Source organism: Dasypus novemcinctus, chromosome 5 (genome assembly GCF_030445035.2).
Source record: "Dasypus novemcinctus isolate mDasNov1 chromosome 5, mDasNov1.1.hap2, whole genome shotgun sequence".
In the NCBI taxonomy this organism is placed as follows: Eukaryota; Metazoa; Chordata; class Mammalia; order Cingulata; family Dasypodidae; genus Dasypus; species Dasypus novemcinctus.
The window spans coordinates 141994907-142015966 of record NC_080677.1 but is presented as its reverse complement, the minus strand read 5'-3'; the positions used below and the strand labels follow the sequence as shown (position 1 = coordinate 142015966).

Sequence of the window (21060 nt, the reverse complement as noted above, 5' to 3'; positions counted from 1 at the left end):
CATATTCCAGGAATATCAGGTACTGCAGTGTCTTTTAATATTTTACAAAATTTTGTTTTTGTAAGTCAATATAATTGCCCTGATTCTGAAATTTAAACCATTATTTCCTCGTGTATCAAAAATGTTGTGGTTCAGTAATGAGCTAGAAAAAAATAAAACACAAGCTTTGTGTCTTTTTAAAACAAGGGTAAATGTGGCAAAAGTACCCAGCAAGTACTTTTCTTCTCGCAAGTCCGTTAGGAAATTTTATTCCTGTTAAGAATTATAATTGACCTACCTCAGTAGTAGGATACATCCAAGAGTATGATTCTTTTTTAGTGACTGCTTTAGTAAGAGAAACTTTTTGTCAGACACACATACGTATACAGAGAGAGAAAGAGAGAGCTCTTTAAGCAATTGAAGGACAGTTGTACTGTATAGAACCTGTACTTGTTAAAGGGGGGAGGGGAGTCAATTAAAAAAAGAACTGTTGGGCAGTCCTTTGTAAAAATAGAGACCAGAGAATATTATATTCTAAGACTGAAAAACATTATGTAGGTTTGTTTTTTACACAAATGAATAGACTATTAATCACTGTTTATTTAGCATCTTTAATTCCTATGATAGACCCTGAAGTGGGATCACCCACCTCTTGTTTAGTGGAAGTCAAAGTACTCTAACTGACCCAAATCATCTTCTCCCTTCTTACCCCTCCCACTCCAATCTTTTCAAAAATCTTCATGCCCAATTCAGAAGTCGAAATGATTACAGTTTTATCTATATTCATAGGGTTAAGTTTCAGATGTGTACTGTGGCCTTTAAAAATAAAGTTATCCTATTATAGCTCTTTCCAGTGAATGCAGAGATTGTCCTCAGATGAAGCATGCTAGACTACAAATCGTCTATGATCATAAAGAATGGACTTATGAGTAAACAATGCATTTGCTTTAATCAAATCAAAGGCTATAAAATGAAGGAATCTTGAATATTAAGAGATTATTGGATTAAAGAGCTTTATTGCCCTCAAATTAGTACTAACAACATACAATGTATGTTAGTAAGTTTATTTTCCACCTAAAAAATTCTATTGAGTCTTATATTTGTTTTATAATACCTTTACAAAGTAAATAGTGAAGCTTTTTAAAAATAACCATGCCAGGGATGTGGAGGTGATTACTTCAAAATGAGTGTTAGTTTGGAAGTAGTTTAGAACTGTGAGTTATATGGTTGTTTTAGTAGAAGTTTTGCTTGATTTTCCATTTATTATGAATTCTTTACTTATTCCTGTTTCTTTTAACTATTAACAGGTGAATGGCATTCACCCAGAATGCCGATTACATTTGGAAATACAGGAGGAAGAAACCAAATGTACAGAACTTATAAGTGCCCAAACAGAAAAATACAAAGGTAAGCTGGAGGGCTTGATTGTACATACAAATGGATAATTGGTCACATAATAGTTTACACTTGACTTTGATATACTGGTATTTCAAGGTCACCTGCATCTGGAAAAAAATTAAAAAACAGTCCACTTTCCACTTAAAAAAAAAAAGGCCGTGCTGGTCAAACTTATACAGTATTGTGAGTATTTTGGGGGTTTTCATACAAACTTCTTTAAAAAAAGCCTTAATCCTTAGCAGTAATAGTTTGCATGATTTGCGATAATAGCAACAGTTACTAAAATAATTTCATGGAAAATGTTAAGCTTTGCAAAAGTATTTGATTTCTTGCATTTTAAATTCTGAATTACAACACAGATGATTTGGTCCAGTTAAAAATGATGAAAGCTTATCAGAAAGTAAACAGGAAAATGGGACTTCTGTTCTCCTGAAGACAGATCTATTGTGAATACAGTGAACATGCCAATTTTATTTTCTTCAGGTCTGCAAAAGGAATGCTGGGACATTATGCACTCAAACTAGGCATACTCACAACATGTTTATAAACTCAAAAGTGCTCTGGGATAAGACCCAGTTTATAAATAGCAGCAAAAACCTTTTATCCTTTAGCTTTCTTGTCTTCTGCTCTATGTCATTATTTTATACTCTAAAAGAAATATAATATGAGCCACATGTGTCATTTTGAAGGTTTTTCTAGATAGCCATTAAGAATAGCAAAAAGAAACATGAGATTATTTAATATGTTTTTACCTGAATATGTCTGAATCATTATCATTTCAATGTGTAATCATTTAATGAGATATTTTACTTTCTTTTTTTCATATTAAGTCTTAGAAACCCAGTTTATATTTTATACTTAAAGCACATCACAGTTGAATCTAGTCACATTTCCAGTGCTCAATAGCCACAAGTGGCAGTGGTGGTATACCATATTGGACAGTGAAGCTGTAGATTTTTATTAAAATACATGTTCTTTGACCTTTCCTGTCCCCTCTTAAGCCTCCATTTCCTCATCCAAAAATTGAGGTCTCTGGACTTCAAATTTCTTCCCAGCCTTACAAATCTGTGATTCTGTAGAACACGGTTCTGAAGTCCACATCTTCAACACTATCTGGTTGAACTCTCCCCAGACAAAGGCAAATCAAGTAAGTCAGCTCCACAACTGAATGTTGGTGACAAGCCATGTGCAAAACATTACACTATTACGAGGAGAGCTAAGACATAGTTACTGCTTTCCAGGGCCTCGTGACAAAAGAATCATCTATTCTTTTCAGTCAAAATTAAGAAGTTGAGGGAAAGGAAGTGCTTAGAAAACACAGACCTCAGACCTTTAAAACCAGAAAGGTAGTGATAAGTGAATCTGGATCCTGTAACCACATCCTAGAGGCGTCATCAGGTGACAGCCTCCTGCCGGCTGAGAGGGTTGGTGGGAGTGCTGCCTGCCATATCCTCCACGGATGCCACTCAGCCTCCACTTGAAGACTTCTGGGGACGGGAGCTATACCACCATCCTTGGACATTTCAAGTTGCTGAAAAGTTCTGAAGTCGGTCTGAGTCTGCACACTAACAGTTTTCACTCACTGGGTGGCAGTGAATGAAGGTACTTCGGTGTGAGAGGTGTCATCAAACAAGTAAAGGGTGTTCATATGCATATGTACTTTGCCTTCTCTTGTCTGAACAGAATACTTTAAATTCCTGCAACCTGTATTCATGACTTATTTCCCAGGCCCTTTTCCACAAACTCTGGACCCACAAAAGCCTTCTGAAATGTGAAAATGTAGAGTCTAGAAATGAATCGTGTACCTCTATGTGGTCTGACCAGGACGAGGGGTGGGTTTCCTTTATTGCAGATGAAGGTCGAGGTAGATATTCTTGGCAGTCATATTGTGTGTGTGTTTGTTGTTGCTGTCGTTTGTCTCCTGTTGTGCTTTTGGTTTAAGCCATCAAATCTTTTTCAAAGGACTTCCTCCCTTCCCATTTTTATTTTATTTTATTTAGCTTCATTGCAGAATTTAAAGCTATCCCTGTTAAAGTGTACCTTTTTGCCCTCGGCTCCATGTTCTAGCTTGTGGAGACAGTTTTGAATTTTGAGTCTCTTACCAAACACTTGAGCTTCCAGCCACTGCTGCCTTTGCACATCTGGAGGCTGTGCACCCCTCCAAGTCCTGCGTTAAACCAGGGGATCAGACAGAATCCCACGAGGCTTTACTGGGGAGCACCCTGGAGGCAGCACAGATCTATTACTCTCCACAACAGTTTGTGAATCTGGTTAATTCCTATAAATACCCATTTTAATTTCTTAGCCACCAAGTACTTAATTTATGAAATTGCTAAAATATGGTGTGGGCTGAAAATATGAATATATTCTAAAACTGTGTGGCAGTTTGAGATTATTAAAAGTCCTCAAAAGAGAAAGATTATGTTTGTAAACTTCCTCTGGATGTGATAACCCTTTGATTGTAAACTCAAAGTATTTAAGTTTACTTGATAAAATCAATTTAGGGCTTCTGGTTGGGCTACATCAGTAAAGCATAATGCAAGTTGAGTCCTCACCCCTTTGGTGAGCTAATGTAAATGGATACACTCAAGAAGGCACACAGGAAGAGAGCTCTGTCATCTTTGATCCTGGGGCCCTGGGGAGAGATGAACCATTTGCCTGATAGCGTACAGCTGACATTGGGAGGAGACTGCTATAGGAAGCCCTGAGAGACCAGGGGAGAGAGGACAGGAAGCCCAGAGGGAAAGGAGAGCCCAGGCAGCCATCAGTGATGATCAACACGTGGCAACCGCCTTTGGTGGGAAAGCAACCTTGAGTTGGGATCTTTACAGCCTTGTAACTGTGCTTTTACCCCCAAATAAATACCCTTTTTAAAAGCCAACAGATTTTACCCCTTGGGTAGACTAATACAAACTGTTCAGATAAAATTATGTGAGATGGAATCATAGTGAGATATTGTGTAGGGAAATTAGCTTGTGTAGGGATTGACTCTTTTTACTTTTTGATGTAAACAAGACAGCAAAAACTTGACATAACTTAACCCCAAATTCCCTTGTGTATCATTTTCAGAGGCTGTTCTTAGGAGCTTAATTTCATAAAATGCTTAGAGAAGTTTTTAATCATGAACACTTGGAAAACTGCATCCTGTGTGACCTTTTGAAGAGTTTCACTTAGGTTTGGGGAAGACCTAGAGTAAAGAAACTTTGTTTATCCTTAAGTTTGAGACCATAGCACTTTTCTTATTATTTAACATCCTCCCTGAGCCATGAGGAATGAGGGCGGAGACAAGCAACTGCCCTGGTGGGGAGGGGTATTTTATCATTGACTTTGCTGGCGTGTGGTCACAATAAAAAGCAGAACAACTTGTGGCCAGTTTTGTTGTTATTTTTAAATTCTCTACAGCCAATGCAGCCATTCATTGCATGCAGCTGAGGTGGACTGCTCTCATTGCCTTGCCCCTCACATAACGGGTTTGTTATGGAGATGCTCCTAAAATACTATCTTTGGCATTTCTTTCTTACCAGTCTTGATGACCTATGTTCATCAAGAGCATTTTGTTAAAAAATGGAAAACCGACTGTTCCAGTGGGTGACAGAAAATATTTAATGTTGAAGAAAGAGAGTCCTGACCCATGACTTTCCTTTAAGGGAAAATTCCCTCACCATTAGTCAGGCGCTGGGTGGACAGTGGGATGGAGCAGGAAGGAAGGATAAAGCATCTGTTTAGTTTGTGCCAATGACTCACCTTGAAAAGATGCTGGAAGAGGAGAAATAGGACCAAGTTCACAGAGGTTAAGTTCTCTGCCATTACAAAATATATTTTGATCCACAGTCAGGTATTTTTTAAAAAATAGTTAAGATTCTATATTACTGATTGGCTTGCTTCAATGGAATGTTATATTAATTAGTCCAAAATAATGTCCTTTTAGTTTTACTCTATTCCAAAGACACAGGTTTTACCCCTAACCTCTGGCCAACCTTTCATAAGCATAAGCTGTCTGATGACAGAGTGTGGATTAGGGACTGAAAAACCAGGTGCCTCGTGAGCCAGGCAGGACATGGCCACTGGCTGCGCAGACTGTGGGCACCTGGAGAGAATGGAGGGCAGCTGCTCACGAGCTCCAACTGGGTGCTCCCATGAGAAATTGCAGACTCAGAATTTTCCAGCTTTCTGTATTTCAGAAGACACTAGAGATGCAAGCTTTATGTCAAATATCACAAATATCACAATTTCTTAAAAGTTTGCCAGTATTTCATTAAAAAAGGAAAAGAAGTTAGGGAAAAAAAAAAATGAAAAAGCCCTGAGGGAGCTGGGCTGCACTCTGAATAGAGCCTGTGAGCTGCCAGCTTGTACTGTGTGTGGGTGGCTGAACTCAAGTTTAACCCTATTGTTGGAAAAACACCTCATGGCATACTCTCTTCTAAAGATAGGTCAGGACATTTTGAAATACAGTGCATTTTAAAATTTTCACTAGAGGCTCCTTCACAGTGTTCCTTCTCTCTTGACAGATAAAGCTCTTAGTTCAACATTTCTCAAAGTGTGATTTGTGGGTGATCTACATCAGACATTGAATCATAATATCTGAGGGTAGAGTCCATGAATATTCTTTTGAAGCCTTCCAGGTAATTCTTTTGCATAATAAAGTTTGAAAATCATTAAGTTCACTTTGGTATGAATTTGAGCAGAAAAAATACAGTAGATTGTCCAAAATAAGGGCCCGAGGAGCCTCCCTTGTTTAGAGCAGAGGGGAAAGGTATCCTTTCATTTTCTTGCAATGATGAGTATCAGTACTTGGATATTTCTTATATTAATGACTCATTTTATTTTCAGTATCAGCTCTATAACAAAAATATCTGTCTGATTCATTTCACCTTTTTTGACTTGCAAGAAGTGCTTGGTAACAAGCCAGCTACCCTTCAGGAAGAAAGCAACAAAGTAGTGGCTACTCTTTAGCTTTCAGCAAAGACAGACAACTTGTATTCTAAATTCCTTTTTTTTTTTTTTTTAACTCTGAAGCAGGCATGTCTCAAATACCAGGGATATAAATAGTGATAAGTTACCAGAATAAAGCTACTATAGATGGTATAAAACCAAAATCCACAAGCTGCCAGAGCTGAGTGAAGACATTCTAATTAGATAGGGATGAGAGAGATTGCATACTTCAATAAGTGTGCATTTGCTTCACAAAACTGAAAGTGAGATGCAATACTTTAGGATTTGCTGTAGCTTATTTTAAATTCCATACGATTAAGACATTGCCATAAAAGAACACACACACACACCAAAAAAAGCACCAGAAACAAGAAAAAACTAGTTCTCAATTCTAGTGAGGTAAATTGTCTGATATGGAAAGCCTTCTCTTTATTTCATGTAGGGAAAAAAAGAACAAACACGTAACAAATCCAGGCAAAACCAATCTCAATTCTAAACCCTTTTAAAATATTCACTTTGTATAAAAGCAAAGCTTAGGAGATATTTAGAGCCTTGTGACTTAGGATTGATTCATCACTAAAACTAACTTAATCTTACCAATATGTATATAAAGCACTCAAAGGACACAGATGCCTAAAAATATACATTGTTGTCCAACGTATGGCCGATGCTGGTATATAGTTGGAGAAGCTTTGCCCTGATTTCCTGTCAGTGCTCAGATTGAATTGAAATTTTCATGGGACTTTATGTCATTTTTTGTCTAGACATGGAGGGAATGTGGCTGTTATCTGGAAGGATAAAGATAGTACCTGTGTTTTCTTGATAGTTCCACCCTCTGAGCTCTATTGGTAAGGTGCAGCGCTGAAATGGATTTGATGGTAAATGTTAGCTTAGGATCAGGGCCCTAGGCGATACTTGACTGAAGAGCTTATTTTCCTTTAATTTTTTTAAACAAAGTGCTTTAGTTTGCTAAAGGCTGCCAATGCAATATACCAGAAATAGGTTGACTTTTATAATAGGAATTTATTAGGGTAAAAGTTTACTGTTCCAAGGCAGTGAAAATGTCCAATTCAAGGCCTCATCAGAAATGCTGTCTCACTAAATTGCAGCTGGAGGGTGATCAGGCACATGGCCTTAGCGTCCAAAGAGGCTCTCTCTCTCTTTTTTTTTTTCAACTTTGAAGAAAATTTTTTTTATTGTATTTTCTTTTTTAAAAATTTATTCTTTTTTTTAAAGATACGTAGATCACACAAAATGTTACATTAAAAAATATAAGGGGTTCCATATACTTCATTCCCGACACTCCCCACTCCTCGCACATGAACAACTTCTTTCATTAGTGTGGTACCTTCATTGCATTTGATAAATACATTTTTGAGTACTGCTAATACTGCATGGATTATAGTTTACATTATAGTTTACACTCTCCCCCTGTCCATTAAGTGGGTTATGGCAGGATATATGATGTCCAGCATCTGTCCCTGTGCTATGCTTTCTCTTGAAGCTCAGCTGTGGGTGATCAAGCCCACGGCAGGGCATAAAGGCAGTCCATTCATCTCTCCCCTCTCCTCTGGGCCTGTTGATTTCAGCTTCAAGATGCTCTGTGGGCCTAGCCTCTTGGGGGCCACTTTGCTTCAACTTTGGCTGCTCTGCTTATCCCAGCCTCTGACCTCTTTCTCAGCCTCTCAGGGTTTCTCTGTCCTCCTAAGGCTATAGGCGATCCTAGAGTCCTCTCTCACATGGCATGGTAAAAATGGCAGCTCTCTTTCTCTGTGTCTCCCTAAGTATTTTTCTCATTTATAAATAAAGGACTCCAGTAAGGGCACAATACCTGCCCTGGGTCAGGCCTCATTGAAGTACTCCAATCAAAGGCTCCCTACTGAATTCAATCCAGTCAAAGGATCCCACACCCACAGGAATGGATTAGCTTAAGAACATAATTTTCTGGGGTTCACAAAAGACTCAAGCCAGCACAAAAAGAATACTAATTTTGATCTAGGTGTCAAGAACTATGAGGGGTTTGATTTACCTTACTTGCTGGCCAACATTTTAGTCATCCACAGTGTCATAGATGCTGGCAGAAGACACGAGACTCCCAGGTCAGAGACTAAAGACTTTATTGCCCATTGCAGTCAGCATGAGCTTCCTGTTCACATAGATTCCCTTTGATTCCCAAGTTCCACAGGTGCAATGTAGAGTGGCCCAGACAGATGCAGTTCACACAGTGGGTTTGTGTTATAGCTGAGGAACCCTGAAATTAGGAACCCCCAAATGTTATGAGGAGGCTGCTGACAAATCCACTCAACCTTTGCCCCAGAGAGAGATGATACCTTTATCATTATGGTGAAGAAACAAATGTTCCTTCTGCCTGGAGGGAGACACTATCTCTGTGTTCCAAGGCTGTTTGCTATACAAACATCTTGGAAGAGATAGTTTGGAATGTAAGTGTCCATGCCTCTTCACAAGACATGCAGAAAGCTGAGGGTCCTTTGGGAAACTGTCTCCCAATACTGATTTCTCAGTCTGATTTCAATGCCTTTCTTTTATTATCTCAGACATGCAAAACACTTGTTTTGTTGGTCCTTTTGTTACATTGTCTTTGAGGGTAGAGACTACATCTTGTTTTCTGTTGCATTCACCCAATCTTCTATAGTACTGGGCATTAAAAAATATATTAAATAAACATTTGCTGAACAAAGTCATGAACATTTTCACATTAGAAATTGATATGTGCACATAGAAAAAAATGCCATTCATAAATATATTGGGGAGTGGGTATAGCTCAGTGTTAAGCACCTGCTTAACACTGAGTTCCTGGGTTCAATCCCTGGTACCTCCCAAAAAATTTAAAAAAACAAAAGAAAAAATATATATATATAAATGTTTCCCACTTCAGACCCCCAGATCACTTCCCTAGAGGCAATCACCATTGAAAGTCTCTTATTTATCCTTTAAGAGAATCCATTCCTAAGTATGCACATATGTATATCCCTCCCATTTTTCTTCTGCACATATAATAGCTAGCATACTATATACCCAAACACTCTGTTTTGTACCTTGTTTTCTCTTCCTTTTTTAACTTTAACAATATATTTGGAAACTGTTATGTATGGGTTCATATATTCTATTTAAGAGCTGTGTAGTATTCTAATCTACCTCTTTAACCTGTCCCATGCTACTGGACTTTTGGGTAGTTCACAAATATGTTATTACAAACAATGCTGTGGTGCAGGGGTTCTTAAACAGGGGTGCATGAGCTTGAATTGAAATTCAAAAAAACATTATTCTTGTGGGGATGTGTTGTGCAGGTGTGATATATTTATTAAATAGCACACAGTATAGTGTGGACTTAATGAGGGGTCTGTGCTTTTCACCTGCCTGGCAAAGGCATGGAACAAAAAAGGTTAAGGGCCCTTCCTCTAGCTATTATATTTGTTTATGAAAATAAAAGTAATTGGAACTTTCTTCTTATATGAGCAAACTCTCTTCTTAGAAGAACAAACACCATCATTTTAAGCAATTTTCTCTTTCTAAAATGATTATGTCACCTGGAATATGATTAGTCACATCCCATTTTACATCAGTCTTTTCCTTCTTGAGCAGGATATTATCATTGCCCTCAAGGAATCTTGAATCTAGTATGCTTATAACCATGTCTCTGATGGCAACGTGTTGCCATTGCGTTTCAGTCAACCAGGCTAATGGTGGCAGTGACACTTTAATTTGTCAAGAGACAGGGCTTTGAGTCAAAGGACAACAGGTTGTAGGATTTCTGAGAGGAAATTAGAAAATATGAATATGCAGTAGCATCAGTCTACATGGAATCAAAAACTGACCATGATAGAAAAGTGATTGAGGACTCATTTTATCTTTATTAAGAAATGAGGCAGAAAAAAGGTGGTTGAAAAATAACCAGGAAAAATGGAAACTTGTTTTCCATAAGCTAACTGGCAAATAAGCACATCATTAATTTCTTATAAACCTTTTTATACGTATTGTTAATGTTCAGGCGACCTTGTTTCATTTTTGCCACTTATGTGCTCAGGAACATAGAATGGCTCCTACTTGTTTACTCTATGAAGCCTACCTTCTGTTCTGCACTTGATCTTGTGCCCCAGTGAAAGCATCTTCCACACTCCCACCCCACCCTGACCGCTCTCATGTGGACAGCACTGGTCGCAACCAGGCTTCAGCTTCCCCGACTAGAATACTCTCCTTTAACTAGCCTACCCCGTGCTCCATTTGACCTTGATTGAGTTATTTCTAGTATGTATCTTAGGCATGTAAATCATTGTCTTTTCTGAAAGATTTTCCATTCCTTGCGGTCAGAGGTCTTGTCTTGTGGGTCTTCACCATCTTGGCCCCCAGATTTTATCTGAGGGGTCCTTCCAGTCTGGTAGTCATTGATCAGAGAATACCAGACTATGCCCACATAGCGATCAGGAGAATCCATGTGGTCTTGTTAATTAAGGCAATGCAAGGCGGCAAGAGGGCAGTGATAAAGGAGAGAGATGTAATTTACAGCTGAGGTTACCCTGGATTCCCTTTGCCTCATCAGAGTTTGGGGGAGTGCCCATTATCAATACTTGGAAGGATGTAAAGGAAATTGAAGCATAGACATTTAAGGGGACCAAACAAGATTCTCATTACTATTGGTGGCAGAGCCCAGAACCCTGGTCTCCTAATCAGACAGTCTTTTTACAAAACCATATTTAGTGTTTTACAGAAACAGAGAGGCATGCTTTAGAAGAGAATTTTCTTCTTCCTCAATTTCTGCTTCAATGGTAATGGCCATTCCTTTGAGCATCTCAACATCTATTGACCGAGATTTTTTTGAGAATGGGTGTGTGCATTGAGTTTGTTTGCATGTTCAGCTGAAGCTGTCTTCTGGTTTTAATGATTTCCATTAGTTTACTGCACACTTTGTGAACTTAGTGTTTTCTTTCTTCTGGCCTAAATTGATTTCTTTCAAGTTTTATGGCAGTGCCCCATGTTCCTTTATCTAGATTTTGGTGGACTCCTCCATGTTTACCCAGTTCATGTCCTTACTCATTATATCCCCTGACAGAAAAATACTCTAATTTTGGCCACTCTTTATATAAACAGGGACTTATTCTGTAGGTGGCTGTGGTTTATCTGACAAGTAGAGACTAAGCCGTGGAAAGCTGTATTGGACCTTAAAATGTCATAACTAAGAGCATTCTAGATGTGTGCAACCACTTTAAATATTGTAGTCACTATGAACTGCAGTTGGCAATGCTTCAGCTGCTCAAGAATTAACAGTTAATTTCAAAGGTGCCCTTTCTTCCATCCCAAGAAATCTATATTAATACTGCTTTTCAAACAACCTATAATTTACATGTGGCTCCTTCCTTCCTTTTAGAGAGGGGAAAAAAAGAGGGTGCTGTTCCAGGATACATATATGTGTGCCTGTGAATATACATTGAGTCTGAGCCTGGGTCACCTAGCATGGCACTGCCCTTTTGGTCTCTAGTGTTTCGATGACAAGAAAACTGAGTTCTTGTTACAGCTCCATACACATGCAGGTGGTTCATCCAGAAAGCTCTGGTGTCAGTAAGACCCTCTACTAGTTACTGGGGAATGGTAAAAATATATTCATGCACAAGATGGTCTCCTTGCACGCAAAAGAAGTTCTGTGGGAATTCAGAGGAGAGAGGAAGAGTGTCTCCAGCTCGGAGGCTCCAGGTGCTGGCTGTATACTGGAGCATGACGATGGTAGAATTTGCATGTGCAGAGGTAGGAGAAGCATCTGTAAGGCAGACAGAATGGCCTGCGCAAAGCCACAAGGGAGGAACCTTGGTAAGTATGAAACAAGACTTGGGAATATCAGGTGTCCGGTTGGTGGCAAGAGGAGCGTAAAATGAGCAGTTTGAGGAAGGCAAGCAGAGTTGATGTTCAAAGTCTGGAAAGCTGAGTCTTTCAGAAAGGTGGGTCCCCTGAAGACTTTTGAAAAGTGGGGTGTTATGGTAAGAGCTGTATTTCAGGACAATCCATATGGCAGTCATATGGTGACCCTGGAAATGAAGAAACTCACCATGTGAGTAATGTTCCAAGCTGAGATGAGGATGATGGTTCATTATCAAAAATGATGGAGAAGAGCAACTTTGAAGAGCCATTTTAATTGGTTGTAGGAGCCAGAAGCTCTACTGCAGGGAAATGATGACTGAGAATATCCTGAGGTGGTTGAGCTGTGTGTGTAAGCTACTCTTCCAAAATGTGACAAAGGAAAAAGAAAGCACAGGAATAGCCCAGAGCAGAGAAAAAGTACCTTATGGTGGAGACTCGTTCACATGTTTCTAAGCAGGGGAAAGGACTACTGAAGAGAGATATTGAAGGCATCTGAGTAAATGGGATAATTTTTGATAGAAGGTTTTGGAGGTAAGAGGAGGAGTCTCCAAGGGCAGGATTTGGAGGATTTTGCCTGAGAAAGAAAGAGGTTTACCTCTCTCTCTGACAGAGGAAGGAAGGGAGAGAGGGAAGGCATGGATACTGTAGAGAGGTTTTTAATGGGAGAGGAGGGAAATTAAGGCTATTCTTCCTGTGTGACTTCATTCCTGTCGGGAGTAGGAGACAGCATTGTAGATTGAGAGTTAGGGCAACTGAGGATGGATTTGGGGCGTGAGGAAACCAGAGGTTTGTTACACCCCTCGACATGGGACAGGGAGCTGGTGAAGCAGAACTGTGACCTAGGATGCTGATTGGTCAACATTCTAGGGGGTCCAGGGCTGCTGTGCCAGACCACAGCCCTTTCATTTTACAGTCCATGGACTATGGCAACTCTCCTGACTATCTCCTGGGTGGGATTGTATCCATTCCTACCATGGTTTTCTCAACAGGGTAAGATTGCCTATCACCTAGAAGAGCAATGACAGGTGTTTTCTTCAGGTAGTTCATTCTCTTATGTCGAAGATCAGGCCAGATAGGGAATAACTCAGAGAAGTTTCTGTTCCTTGTGTTTTGTGTATGAGAGGATAATTTGTCAAACTCATCATAACACCCGTGGATATATGTTTTGGAGACATTCTGGGAAATTAACCAAGTCCTTATCATAAATCTATGGAAGATTATCTTTGGAACAACATGGCAGGATTCCTGATGATTTGAGTCCGGGCTTACTCTGGCTTCCTTGAATGTTCATCTCCAAATTGGATTAACTTCCTAGGCAGGCCTTTTCATGCAAAGCATTGTGCAAGTCTTGTCTAGCCTTAAAGTTCATGAGGAACCAAGAATGCCCCACATTGTGGCAAACATTGGAGCAAAGATTTTTTTTTTTTGAGAATTTTTATTGTATAAGGAAACAGACTGTCTATGAAAGAGAATCACAGCAATAACTTGCATTGGAGACAGGCACAGACCTCTTGCAGACAATATAGCACACAGATCAGTTTTCCTTAAATGGATGCCATTTTATGAAACTTTTTTCCTTACACAGTGTTTACTAAGTGTCCATTGTCTGGGTGACACTGTTTAAAGGGGCCCGAAGGACACTAAGAATCCTGGAGAGACAAAAAAATGCTGCTCCTGTCTCTGGGGTATTTGCAATCCTTACTCCTTAGGTAGTTACTTTGAAAAATCATTTTCTTCAGTTAATAGCTTTAGTTAATCGCTGGGTTTTGAGTATTGATTTAATACTGGTTCAAGTCACAGAATATGACTTCTGCATGTAAAATCTATTGGATTTCCCTCCCCCCACCCTCATAAAACTTTGCTACTTCTCAGAGTCAAAATTTTGAGGTGATCCAATTTCAGAGTACCATCTAGTGGCAACGTCCCAGCAAATGATCTTCCCCAACATTAATTTGTATATATACAGCCCCAGAATATCGAGGGTGGGATCATTGCTATACTGTATTTAAATACAATATTGGTATATTCTGAGATGGTATGAAAAATATCTAGTTCATTGTAAAATATTCTTATTCAAAGCATGTTTGTAATCTGAGCTCTGTTGCAGGGCCTCAGTTTCCTCCTGTGTAGAATCCCAGGGTGTCTTATACAAGCCATCTGAGGAAGCAATATAATCCAGGGAACCTGGGTTCCAGTCCCATTAGCTGTTTCTCTCAGGGATTGTGTGACCTGTTAATGTTGAGGAGCAACTCCCAAAATCTTTGCTCTGTTAGCATAGTTAATCTTATGCAGTTCTTTCTGGCTGGAAAAGCTCTTTGTCAGGGCCATTCCTGTTATGTGACAGTTATAGAGTGCTTGGGGGTTTTAGTAGCGGCCCAATAAACATTTTTTGAATAAATGAATACTTGTCACAGAAAATTATAAGAAGGCATGGCTCCAGCTTACCTAAGAGCTATGATAAATCATGAAGAAAGTGCAATTTATTGATTTAACCTTCTACTGTTTAGTTTATATCTCCATGGACAATTTGATTATTATCACACTCTGAGCTTCTTCTACTAAATTGTCTTTTGAATCATTCCTCCAACTTGTCATTGTAGTTAACACCTTTTCCAATGTTTGGTCATCTTTCACCTAAACTGATTGTCTCCCAAGAAGAGTACATTCTCATTTTTGTGTTCCATGCATTCTTGAGTAGATTCCTTTTATTAGTTTTGACAGGTTATTGCTTTGGGTAGTTCCCTCAAAAGGCTTCTTTCTACTCTGCTTCTGCCAAAAGCAATTATTGTCATCATTCCTAATTACAACATTTCTAAAACAACATTTGGCACTGTATCCAGCTTAGCTAATACATAGATGCAGTCTTCCTTATATCATTGGCAAATATTTTAAGAACAAAGGATGGAAACATGAGTCCTTAGAACAAAAAGAAAGAAGGAATCCCTCATTTAGTAGAATGTGTGTCATCACTATTAGTGTTTGAAATAACTGGTATCCTATAGAGTTTATGAGTAAGAGAGGATATTTCACAATTGATCACCTGAACAGGCAACATTCAGAGATGGCTAAAGAGGAATCCACGTTAGAAATGGGCATGGACAATTCAGCAGACTGAAAGTACGGACCAGTGTCTCAGCAATCTCCAGATCCACTTAAAGGTTTACCAGAGTAATCATATTCAACTTTCTTAGAGCTGTGAAATCTGAACCCACTTGATAGTATATTCAGCATTTTGAATGGCCCTTGTCAGCTTCATTTTGGAGCCTTGTTTACTTTAAACACTGATAAAAAACAGCCATGGAATGCTAATATTAGAATAACAAAGCCCTCTTGTGCCACGACTCCTTGGTAGAATGGGCATAAACAGCTGACAGCTGCTCAGATGAAAACTTCCACACCCCAACTGCATGCACCCTGAGCTCAGAACAGGATTCTTACTATGATGTGGTCAACTCAGGCTACTGAGAAAGGATGGCAATAAATGTCCAGGCTGACACCAAGTGTTCAGAAATGGTATTATTTTGTGGGGGGTCTCTTTGAGCCAAAAATCAGTCAAAGTAATGTGGAGATGGAACTATTGCTAAATTGCTACAAATTGTAACTGCAACTGTCCCTTTTAAGTTTCCAGAAAGCAGAACTAGAACTTTGGGGTAGAAATTATGAGTAGTCAGATCTTGGGCCTAGGAAATCAGGAAGCATTTCATAGTGAATTTCAGATACCTGGAGAGAATGGACTAGTTGAGGAGGTACTGACTTGACTTCCTAGGCTCTGGGAGTAATAGTTTAGGGATACTTTATTATTTTTTTTTAAACTTTTTAAAATTAAAGCTAATAGATCACAAAGAATGTTACATTAAAAAACATAAAAAATGTAAGAGGTTCCCATATAACCCAGTCCCCACCCCCCCACCCCATCATTTTGTAAATTGTAATTTTTGGAAGATATATACATCACACAAAAAAAGTTACATTAAAAAACATAAGAGGTTCCCATATACCCTCACCCCCCTACCCCATTTCTCCCACACCAACAACCTCCTCCATCAATGTGGCATACTCATTGCACTTGGTGAACACCTTTTGGAGCTCTGCAGAACCACATGGATAATAGTGTACCTTGTAGTTCACACTCTCCCCAGAGCTCATCTTTTTCTTTTTTAATTCTTTATTTTCTTTTAAATGTTACATTCAAAAAATATGAGGTCCCCATATACCCCCCACCCCACCCACCCCACCCTCCCACACCAACAACCTCTTCCATCATTGCAGCACGTACACTGCACCTGGCAAATACATTCTGGAGCACCACTGCACCACATGGACAGTGGTCCACATTGTAGCCCACACTCTCCCCCAGTCCACCCAGTGGGCCACGACAGGACACACAATGTCCAGCATCCATCCCTGCAGCACCACCCAGGACAACTCCAAATCCTGAAAATGCCCCCACACCCCTACAGAGATATAGTGTAGGGGTACTTTAGATCACCTCTGTTGTCCCTTGAAGCCCTGGATGTCTACTACTCTGGGATTCTACTCTACAAGTGAGGAAGGGAGTGTTGATTGCAACTTTCTAACCACAGGGACCTTTGTAGAATGACTTACACATTTACTTATTTGTGAATACATTGCAGGAAAGGATTTAAGGCAGTGAAACTGGTTCTCCACTCAGTAAATCTGGCTTTAAGTATGAACTATTGGATGGCCCATCATTGTTTCTTCAAAGCTAGGGCTTTGTGATGATGCCAGTGAGTGAGAGCCTTTTCTGTTTGCAAAGATTCAGGTCTAAATAAATGGCTGTAGTTCACAGAGAAGGACAAAATACTTTAAAAAATGTATTGTTTTGCTTTGTTTTCCGACTCGGTGACTCATTTCATCAAGCTTTTAGTCATTTAAGTTGATAATAGGCACGGAGGAGGGCTAGGCACAGGAAATAGATCAATAGCTTTGATGACTAAAATGAAGATAATTCATTTTTTTAAAGAGACATATATCAGAATTTTAGAACTCCAAGAAATCTTAAAAAAAAAAAAAAAAAGCTCCTTGTTCAGTACACTTATTTTCCAGAAGAAGAAATGATGGAAGGCTACAACCATAAGGCTCTATAACTGTTGGTTATTGGAAGGAATTCAGAAATTCAGTTAAAATTATCCAGACCCATCCAATGGCAAAGAGCATGGTAAAAACGTCCACGATACTTTGCCGCCCCTATCAGTTTTTACCAAGGTTCAGTCTTTTCCTAGGAGAACACAAAGGCAGTTAGAGCAAAGCATAAGTCCTCTTCTTCAAGGAATAAAAATACATGAGCTACGTGGATGCAAAAGAGCTTACTGCTCTGGAGATGTTCAAGTCCTCTAAAAATAGATCCCAATCACAGCACATTTTCTCCCTTGACAACCCCATCGCTCGTAACCAGCCAGGCACCCAGCCATTGTTTTATTTTGTGCTACCTTTGCCTCGAGACTGCAGTGAGCAGGGAGCCTCCCTTGTCAGAAGGCGGCTGTGCCAGCTCACCCAGGCCTGCACTGGGAACTGACTTCCCTTCACTGCCCCGCCCCAGCCCCAAGCCCCACCCCCACCTCCCGGGGCCTTGCAGAGACGCAGAGAGGTCGCCTGAGCTCTTGTTCATGGGTGCTGCATAGCCAGGTACTTCGCTTCCAAAAGGGGACCCATGATTCCACGTAGTTCCGTGCTATTCTTATGCCAGGATGGTAGTGCAGGTAAAGGAATTTGTTACTCTCCCTTCTGATCTTACCGAGCAGTTTTCCAACAGAAAGGCTCTCTCCCAGCATTTTTTCCTCATCTTTTCCCTATGTTTGAAAAGTTGTGTAATGAAAATATTGAAGGAGAGGTACAATAAGCTCTCAGTGTTCACAATTCAGCAGTTGCTAACACTTTGCATATTTGCTTTGGCTCTATATGTTTATAGATTACAGAGTACCTATTTGGTGGAGCTGCAGCTTCACCCAGGAGCACTTCAGCCTGCATCTGCTCCCTCCTCATCACTCCCCAGCCTGGGTGGGGAGGGGGGCATCAGCTTCCTCACACTGGGGAAGCAACAAAGCATCATCTTCAAAGCCTGGAGTTCAGCATATTAAATATTGTCCCTTAGCCTGGAAGTGATCAGAGAACTCATTTCCTAAAAGTGACCAGAAATACTCTGTGCCCTGCCTGCACTTCCCTCTGGAGACAGAGAAGGAACCTGCCCACTGAGAAGGCTAGAAGGGCAGATACTTTTTTATCTTTATGTATCGCATAAACATAGTATTAGGTCATAAAATAAACATAAGCATTTAGAATATGTATGCACATACAAAGACTCTGCACCACATTATTTATAGTGGGTTATACAGGGGACTGCACTTAAAGGTTGTGGGTCTTCCCTGAAAATTTTTGCAGGTACTTAAGGAATGTTTGGTTCCAGTGACCATATAATACTTGCCTAATTTAAAGATACAAGCCTAGAATATAAATAGAATTTTAAAGACCTATTTAAATGAGGTGTTTTTATTATCACCTTAAATAATGAAAAGTGCTACGCTGTTTCCTTTAGAAAGCAGTTATGATGGTATAGTGGTAAGGGACTGTTGAAATGAGAATTTGTTGATAGTTTTTGGTCTGTTTCTAATGGGTTGACTTCTTCTGTAGAACAGAAGGAGGGCTAAAAGGTTCTTCACTGCTCTAAAATCCTTCCATCTTTTAAAATGATACCATTTTCTAGCTGACCCTCTAATCCAGAGTAATCCATTTCCTGTTCTTCCCCTGGCAGAACCCTGGGACTTATTTTAAACTCTACAAATAGAGTAAGAGAAACATGAAGTTTGTTTTTCTTAAATGCCTTTTCCCATTTAGTCTTTAGGAATTAGTCTGGCCTGAATTACCCCAGACCAAAATTCTGAAAGTCATAGCAACCATAACAACAAAAACCCTTCTCCCAGGTAGCAGGGGTATAGCTCAGTGGTTTGAGCACCTGCTTCCCATATACAAGGTCCTGGGTTCAATCCCCAGTACTGCCTTAAAAAAAAAAAACAAGCCTTCTCCCTGGCAGGCTCTCTGTGGGGCTGGCTCTGGACTTCCCTGGTCCTTCCATTTACTCCACCACATGGCTCCCTGTTGAGGGATGCTCCTCCCTGATGCTGCTGCGGAAAGCCCGTTCCCATTTCCATGGAGGAGCCTCAGAGTAACCGTGGCTTGAAGATGGTGTTACCTTATGGGCACACTGTTCAGAGATCCCCAGCAGAGCCACTTGCCACCAGTGGGAGATGCACATAGGTTGGATGTGATGTTCTTATTAAATCCTTCCCTGCCCCCAGGAGTGATGGAAGTTTCCAGAAGACCCCATCTGCCCCAGTGTCTATGCAGAAGGGCCTCAGTCGACCTAAGCACTCTGGAAGGACAGGCCAAGAATACAAGTCAAATTACCATCTGTACCTCACCAGACTGGAGTAATAGCAAGAGAGACAGTATGGGCTGGTGCTTAAGAGATGGGGCTCAGCCACTGACTAGGTGCCTTACCTTGGGCCATTTAATTAAGCTCTTGCACCTCAGTTTCCTCATATATGAAATGGGACTAGTAATACTACCTACCTTTTGGAATTTTTATGGCAGTCAAAGGAGTTAATATACATAAAGCATGCAGGGCAGTGTCTGGCCCATCGTAGGTATTACATGTGTTAATGTTACTCCTGGACACAGAACAGAAACCTGAAAAGAACCAACACATCATCTCTCTTCCTTTCAAAATGACTTGTGGTCTGGCTGGTTACTATAGCATCCTGTGTCATCCTGGAGGTGTAGGGAGAGGAGCAGTGAGCAGGGAGTCTCAACCTGACTCAGCTGGAGGCTTCCAGGTCCCTTGAAACTGTAACAATAATAGATAGTGCCAGCACGGCTACCTGCTGGAGCTCACTAGGTACCAAGCACTATGCCAAGTGGTTTTCATAAATTTTCTGCTATAACACTGACAAGGGAATTATCTCCATTTTCTAGCTGAGGAAACTGAGGCAGAGTACTTTGCTCAGGGTCAGAGCCAGTGACCTGCAGAGTGGGGGCAGAAACCCAGCCAGTGCACTTGACCACCAGTGCCCCTTGCTCCTGGTTTGTGTGTTGGGAGGAGAGGGTTGCTACCCCTGCTTTTCTGCACCAGAATCACCTGGAGCTTGTTAAAACCCACATCGCTGGGCCCTGCTCTCAGAGTGTCTGAGTCCCTTGGCCTGGGGTGGGGTGGGAAATCATTTCTAACAAATTCCCACATGGTCTGCGGCTGGTCTGAGGACCACACTTGGAGAGAACCACTCCACTAGTGATCTTCAAGGTCCTTTCTAGCATTAAATAATTATAAATGCAAACTGTGCCCAGGCAAATGAAGCCAGAGCCTCTAGGGTGTGCAGTCCAGCCATGGGTCTTTATAGAGCTTCCCAGGTGAATATTGTACAGCTGGGACTGATGAGCCACCACTGCTCACCTTCATTAGGAGGAGGTCTGGATGGTTACACTGGAAGGACCAAAGGACTGTGTTTCACAAGATCTGTGCCCTACTTACTGCTTTGCTACCATCTAGTCCCATAACTATAGCCTTTGATGTCCACAGCTGAAATGTGGGTGGTGGTTGTTGCTAAATCATTCCTCTAAATTTCTAAGTCAGTAGGAACCCACAAGAGGAAGACAGAAACACCGTATAGCAAATCCCTGGCCTCTTTTTAGTTAATGAGTTCTATACATATTACTATGTATAAATAAAAACCTGTTGCAACTAGCAGCATCAGAGAGGAGTTTTGTATAATAAATCTACTTCCATGTCCTGCCAAATGACCCTTGGAAATGGTTTTGTCCTGGCCACTGTGAATTCTATACAAGGAATGATCAGGGTACAAGAAGTGCATT

General features: G+C 40.4%; 1 protein-coding gene across 2 annotated transcripts in view; it reads left to right on the top strand.

The window, feature by feature from the left end:
* Window positions 1-21060, top strand: part of VIPR2 (vasoactive intestinal peptide receptor 2) — a 158191-nt gene that overhangs the window by 1438 nt on the left and 135693 nt on the right. Inside the window, exons 1-2 of one of the 2 annotated variants that reach the window (XM_071215386.1) lie at window positions 1176-1193; window positions 1287-1386. In XM_071215386.1, coding sequence (XP_071071487.1) covers window positions 1307-1386 — 80 coding nt within the window. In that variant the 5' untranslated portion in view covers window positions 1176-1193; window positions 1287-1306. Of the gene's footprint in view, window positions 1-1175; window positions 1194-1286; window positions 1387-21060 lie in introns of those variants that run through there. The other variant, XM_004447634.4, reaches the window with a different exon arrangement.